General features: G+C 39.3%; 2 protein-coding genes across 2 annotated transcripts in view; one reads left to right on the top strand and one right to left on the bottom strand.

The window, feature by feature from the left end:
• Positions 1-734, bottom strand: part of LOC126866450 (nuclear migration protein nudC) — a 102,873-nt gene extending 102,139 nt beyond the window's left edge. The window contains exons 1-3 of the mRNA XM_050620043.1: positions 536-734; positions 353-430; positions 23-241 (exon numbers count right to left, since the gene is read on the bottom strand). Coding sequence (XP_050476000.1) covers positions 23-241; positions 353-430; positions 536-610 — 372 coding nt within the window. The 5' untranslated portion in view covers positions 611-734. The remainder of the gene's footprint in view (positions 1-22; positions 242-352; positions 431-535) is intronic.
• Positions 735-1,597: 863 nt separating this feature from the next.
• LOC126866812 (sperm-tail PG-rich repeat-containing protein 2-like) lies at positions 1,598-6,592 on the top strand. Its single transcript, XM_050620768.1, has 10 exons — positions 1,598-1,709; positions 1,778-1,900; positions 2,000-2,124; positions 2,228-2,326; positions 2,481-2,702; positions 2,823-2,939; positions 3,006-3,153; positions 3,302-3,534; positions 6,024-6,174; positions 6,426-6,592. Exons 1-10 carry the CDS (start codon positions 1,598-1,600, stop codon positions 6,590-6,592), a joined length of 1,497 nt encoding a protein of 498 aa, XP_050476725.1.
• Positions 6,593-6,960: the final 368 nt, after the last annotated feature.

Genomic DNA, 6,960 nt, shown 5'->3' with positions numbered 1-6,960 from the left:
TTTGCTAATCATAATTGCATACCTTATTGTCTATCTCTTCTTGTAACTTAACAGCCTGTTCATCAGTCAGTTCGACAATCTTTGACTCTGAGTAGAACTTTTCCTCCTTAGCCTTTTCTTCTTTCTTTCTCTTTTCTATTCTTTCTTTGCGACGTCTCTCTTGCTCTGCACGCTCTGCCTTTTCACCAGCTGCTTTGGTAACAGCCGTAGCTTCGTGCTTCTTAAATTTGCTCATAACAAGCTACAGTCAAATACAAAGATCGTAATGTGAATTATAAAATCCACAAGAAGTGATGAAATCATTTACAACATCACACGACATTGTTTAAAGTCATAGACGAAGAACAATTACCTTCTCTGCAGCTCCTTCCCCTCCTCCCGTGTAGAAATCCGTTTTTCTCGCAAGAAAACTGAAGATTGTATCTAGGAGCTACAAAGTAAACGGTATTTCATTAATAATGGGAAAGTTATTTTAAAAATAATGATGTTTCTCTAAGTGAAACATAACCTAAGTTGGCGACGAAACAAGACTCACCTCTTGCACACCGCCTTCGTGTTGCTGAGCCATAGCCAGCAACATTCCATCAAACTTCTCCTCGTTCTTTGTCATTTTTCTTCAAGATTAGAAGAATATTTAATTAATATCAACGAACAAATCACACGAAACGTCTACTGACGTTGAAAACCAACGCACTTCGTTACCACGTTTTAATGAGAAACATCTCGAATTATCGACCAAACATAATTTTGAACGGTGATACACGTGACGCTCTCTAGCGTAGAATGCTGATATTAAAGGGAATGCGTCGTTCTCCAATGATCTATGGGTCATTTAGTTCTGTGTATCGATAAGGCGCAACCTTTTTCTACAGTAAATTAAAGAATTAATATAACTAATTATTATAAAAGATATATCTCCTTCGACGAAACTCAGATGAATTAAGTAATTTACATATATGAAGCAAAAATTTCAAGTTTAATATTATTCGAAAGGAACTGGGTTTTTAAAAAAGAAATCGATGTTATATGGAATGACAATTCCTTATGATCGCTGATACGCAACATTCCTTGAATGATGCAATATAAGAGATATAACTTGCAAAACACTCAAGTCGTTCATCGTAGAACCCTTCACTTTCATTGCAAGCGCGCCCGCGAATCGTTTTCAATTTGATGCAAACGATAATCTCTTACTTCGGCGTCAAAACGTTAATGGGTTTCGCGTAACGAGAACGAAATTATTAACTGACCTGACCGAAAATTTATGCAAGGCGAACGTTGTAAAAAAGTAGGTTAAAGAAGTGAAAACAGCGTCCTTCGGGCGCGAATACATCGTCCGTTACAATTATTGCAAACAAATATAATGTTTCTTGCACCAAGATGATTCATTAGCGAAAGCAAGTGGATCTTTAAAATATGTGGAATTCTTGACGGAGTAAAATGAATAATCGGACTCCATTAGAGAATTAAAAATTTCGATTGACTGGATTCGATCGACTTTCAGCGCAGTTCATACGCGTTCCACACGTGCAGCTAATTAGGTTACAATTTCTACTTCATCATCGCTGTATATATTTTTTCTTAAAGTTATGAGGGAATGGCACACGATAGAACAAAAAGATTTCCAAAATTAATTACTCAGACACCGCCTAAAATTGGACCTGGAACTTACGATGTATCGGACTTGCCAGAGCCTAAAAGGCATCTTGGTACTATAATTAAAAGTAATTCACGGTGTTTCAAAATCCTAAGTTATGACATGAAATTATTTCCACAGCTGATTGCTATCCCTTTCTCTCTGGATCAAAAAGGAGAACTATTGCTATATCGAGAAATGCCGAACGATTACCAGGGCCTGGCACGTACAATATAAAAGAACCTCAACGACATATACCAGAACGTAGTTTCTAAAAATTAAATCTATCGAGATTGAATTCAGCTAAGTCTTTGTGATGAAAGAATGATAAATTACAGGGCGGAGTCAGCATCGATTTTACAGATGCTAGATTTAAGGAAAAGATACCCGAAGGACCAGGTCCAGTGGATTATCACGTAGCTGCAGATTTAATTAAGTCACGAAAAATAAGATGTCATCCTGGCACCTGGAGAGGACCTGCAGGAAAAGTAACATATTTATTTAGTTTCTAAACTTGTGTATCTTTGTATGTCTTGTGCATTGTGAATCTTGTGTATTGTGTATTCATTTTATTTTGATAATAAATTGCAGCTATGGCTAACTCGACCTCCTCGTTCGATTATTCCAAATCCTACATCAATTCCAGACAAAAATTACACGGCGTACAGTATCAACGAAAATGGAAGCTTAGTAAAGAACCCTCCCCTCAGAAAAAAAACAACTTTTTTTTACAACGTCCCACGAGGAGTAAGAATCTCTGCATTTTCCTTTACAAGTTCACGAGCCAAATAAAGCAATTTGTAGAATAAAAAAAATATTCAAAAAGAAAATATATAATTTTTAGGAAGCAAATGCCACCACATTGCTCTACAAAGGAAACTTTTGGAGCAGAATGACAGGGAGAATCGAGCTTCCGCCCTCACTGACACCAGGCCCTGGAGATTACGAACACGAAGCGAAGAAAACAGCCGCGCAAGCACAAGATGAAAAAGTAAGAGAAGCGAAGAGGATGAGTTCTTGGCAGCCTCGTTTCCTTGATACAATGTGCAGAAAAAAAGCCCGAGAGGTAATATCATATGGACATAAAATTATATTGAAGTATGTTTTTGAAATACTTCGCCAATTGTGATGTTTGGAGTACACTTTTATAGAATTTTAATTTTATAGAATTTTCAAATAAATATAGAATTTTCCAGCCCCAAATGCGTATAACGTAAAGGGCAATTTCGAGAAATTCTTCAAGATCGATTGCAAGTGTGACCCTTATGTCACAGAACCACCCCCTTTTGGTCAAACTGCTAAGGTTCGTTTTTTGGAAACAATTTTATCAGAAGATTTTCGAGTTATAGAAATGTATACTTTATTACAGAGATTCGAAGATAAAGCGGAATCAAATGTACCTGGTCCAGGTAAATACGATTCTCCTGTTCGAATAAAATGTACAGGCTCCATTTACCCTGCGCCATTTGGCACCTGTGTTGGTCGTTTCCCAAAAATTTCTGACGACACTGGGCCAGGTAAAACATTTTTCCATTAAAAATTTATTCATTGTTATTTATTCATTACTATAAAATTTATTTATTATTATTATTTCTGTTATGTTTTCGACTCAGTCACTCGTCGAAATTGTTAGCATCTTATCGAGGAAGCGCGTTTCTGTTTTAGGACCCAGCGATTACCATTCGAAAGTCGGTAACTTGGCATACGAGTCAGAGAAGCGTTACCGGTACGCTTATTTAAGACAGCTGCAGCCACGGATTTATCTCGAGACAATTTCCTATCCAAACGAAGAGGATTATAATAATGCGTGTTCTCCAGAGAAAACTGAAGAAAAGAAGAGTGCTGTTTATCATGCTGCTTTCAAATCTAAAACACAGAGATTCCCTAAAATCGAAAAGGTAAAGATTCTCTATTTTCTAAGTCTTACTAACTTCATCCGTTAATATAACTCGTAACAAAGTAGTTACACAATGATAATTACAAAACTATGACAATCGTGAAAGAAACTCAATGAATAGTATCATATTGAATCTAAACCAAACGATGTCAGATTTAATCCAGTCCTTTCTGTACTCAACGCGATAGCAAACACAGATGTCACCACCATTACATTCACTCAGCCAAACCACGTGAACTGGCAAAACCAAATTCCCCAAACAATTATGATATTAAAAAATACTCAACAACACCTACTAAACCGACATCCTTCTTCATAAACCGTCCCCAACCATCTCTAAGAAAAAAATGAACAAAAGAAGAAACCAACAACCCTTCCAAGAAACTCTACCATAACTCACCCTCCACCCACGTGTCGTCGCCATCGAAAAAGAAGACCAAAACTCGCTTTATCAAAGTTGAGTCAGACATCAGAAAGGACCAAGCACTTTCAGATTGAAAATGTTAACCAGGAACGGAGCAATTGCTTTAATGAGATCGTAGTGTGCGCTTCGAGAGCGAATAGTCACAATAAGTCTGCGGTCAGACCAAATTCAGGGGATTCTTTCGTTCGTTGCCGGAAATCCATGAACCAGCCAAGGTCCAGGTAATCCTCGAAGCGCAAGGTAATCAGGAGAGGTCGAGGTGAAATTAATGGCGGTGGATCGAAGCGATGCATCTGTACCCGGGGCGGTTCGAGACCAGGATCCAATTTGCCCGTTAATCGAGAGACCGTCGAATGCTGGTACGACGGTGTAGCCGCAGATAGGCCAAGATAGGACGAGACATAGCCGGAACAACGCGTGTTCCTGCCTCTGTCGCAACCGTCTCCTTTGAAGTAGCCGCGTTCCTCCACACTGAAAGGTGGAATCCTTCTGTGAGCCTCGCCTTTTGAGCGGCACGAAGTTCGCGTTTGACAAGTTGACACGCAGAAATTTCATTAAACATCGTTTTTCGGAGCCACTATGCGCTCGGATCGAAGAAGTAGCTTGCGGTTTCCGGTCCGTCCACTTGGCTCGCAATTACGTTTAGAGGAAGTATCGGACTGAGATTAGAATCTCCACGATCGCACCTGCAAATTCCTGGAATTTAACGAGATACAAAGAGCGATACGAAGAACAATACTGCCGATAATTTTCTTTCATTTATTTATTTTTTATATTTGATAGAACTATCAAGTCCACTATATAAAAAAACTTTTCAACATTTTTTTTTGACATACGAAGATTTATGTTATGTGTGGATGTATCTATAGGACCTAACAACCTCACGATCAAATCTTACGAATATCATGTAAAGAGCTACACGAAAACTTATTTATTCTTAATTTATAATGATCGAAAGAGATGGTTGATGTGATGAAAAGGAAATAATTATTTTAGTAATTAAATTACTGAACTTATTATCATATTGAATTTATGGGTTTGTTACAGTTCTGATAGGTTTCCTAATGATTTTTCACGCTTGCTTCAATTTTTCTAACTGTCCTAATATTCGTGGACGAGGGTGTATGTACGCAGTACGCATCATAGTATTCGACAAACAGATCGGAGGAATTTACGCTAAATTTTAATAAATTTCGCGTGAATCTCGATAAAAGTGGATTTTGGAAGGGAAGCAGGTTCGTTTTATACGGACCAGAAGTTATATGTCGCTTTTGTCGTACGAGATTATCGCGACAGGGCGATAAAACGCAGGAAGAAGGTGTCGTCGCGAATTCTTACGATCGTCGGATAAGGATGTCGGAGTGGAAGGAGGGTGACGATGTCGTTGAGATTCAGGGACGACGGTATTTACATAACGTAGGGAAGCGTCGTAACTCGACAGCGGCGGAAATGACGTTCTGCCACACTCTGCAGGTCATTTCCACGTAGAGGCGCGTGGCCGACGTAGCCCAGAGAAATCACTTCCGGCTCGTTGAGCCGGAAATTCGAGCCAATCCCTGGCCTGGTATGTCGACCCACCCTTGAAACGCGGAACGTCGCTAGTATCGACCTTTAGTATTCATTTCTGAATCTCGAGAGATCGTTCGTTGTCGTTCGATCGAATTATCGTGAAGAAGACCGACGGTGCTTAATTGACGAACACTGATCAAATACTGACAGGAAATGAATTTATGCTTGGTGATTCGAGTGTAATCGATTATGGGGCAATGGTAAAGATAACTCGACGAAGAAATGCCAGCTTTCGCGAGCAAGTGCCCGTGAAAACCTTTACATTATCGGACGATTATCGGGAAATTCTTCTATTCTATATTTCTGTACCTTTAAAACGAACGATACTTCTGGGTGAATTATTGAGAATTGATCTCTTTATACGTATATATATATATATATGTCCTCCCGTAGATGAAGATGGAATAGCATTCGAAACGATGTGACTTACGTATAAATCTAATCGACACCCTCCCTGATTCCAAAAATCACGGACCCTTATTATTCAATATTTATAGACAGCTCCCGATTCCGGCGCTTACGAGGTCTTAACGGCTTTCAAGGCAAATCGTGATAAATGTGATTTCCTCTGTCCCCGATTAGCTCCTCCCTTCGGGACTCGCAGCAAACGACTGCCGAAAAGTCCGCGTGACATCAAAGATATGCCAGGTATATACGTTAAATCAATGTCAAAAATTCTAGCAAAATTATTTTTAACCCATTAAGAACCAAGTAACAAAACAACGTTCGAAAGTTGTGTAAATTTTACAAACATTACTAAAATATAGTTAGGGAAACGTAAATTATTGTCTTGTCAAGTAACAGAGAAATGTATCGGGATAATAAAATTCATTGGTACTTAATGAGATGACCATTAAATCTATTATTGTGACAAATTACACAAATATAATTTTTACCAGATCCAACCTATTATAACGTGATCACTGATATATCGGAAAATGTGAAGGGTGGTGTGATTCCAGAATCTGAGAAGATTGCAGAATTATCATTCAGTCCGCCACCAACTCGCTACTGCGTAAGTTTTGATCTCTATATCAACGAAACTAACGGTATCGAATTATCGTAGCGTGTAGAAATGAAAACGATCGTCCTGTGGACGATTTCGAGGCCGTTGTTTTCATGGAACGACAACGTAACAACGAAACGAAAATCGAAACGGCGCAGCGGCCGGCGGATGGCTCGCGTATTTTCACGTCGAAATTTCTATTCCGTTCTGTCGGTTCACGTATACGGTATTTACTTTGTTGTCACGGTCCAGGATATTGCGTGCTCGGTGCGCGCGCGGGAATAATACCGGATACTTCAGATGGTGATGTATGAGCCGCGCGTTACGAGATGGTTAGATGGGCCAGCGTCGGTCCGTATTACCTCTGTCCGACGTGGTTCCACCGTGCACGAAGCAGGGTTCGTAAATAGCCCGAATTGAAACGGAAG

Source organism: Bombus huntii, chromosome 6, assembly GCF_024542735.1.
Source record: "Bombus huntii isolate Logan2020A chromosome 6, iyBomHunt1.1, whole genome shotgun sequence".
Classification (NCBI taxonomy): domain Eukaryota; kingdom Metazoa; phylum Arthropoda; class Insecta; order Hymenoptera; family Apidae; genus Bombus; species Bombus huntii.
Note: the sequence above shows the minus strand (reverse complement) of the source record. Positions and strands in the feature narration are given on the sequence as shown.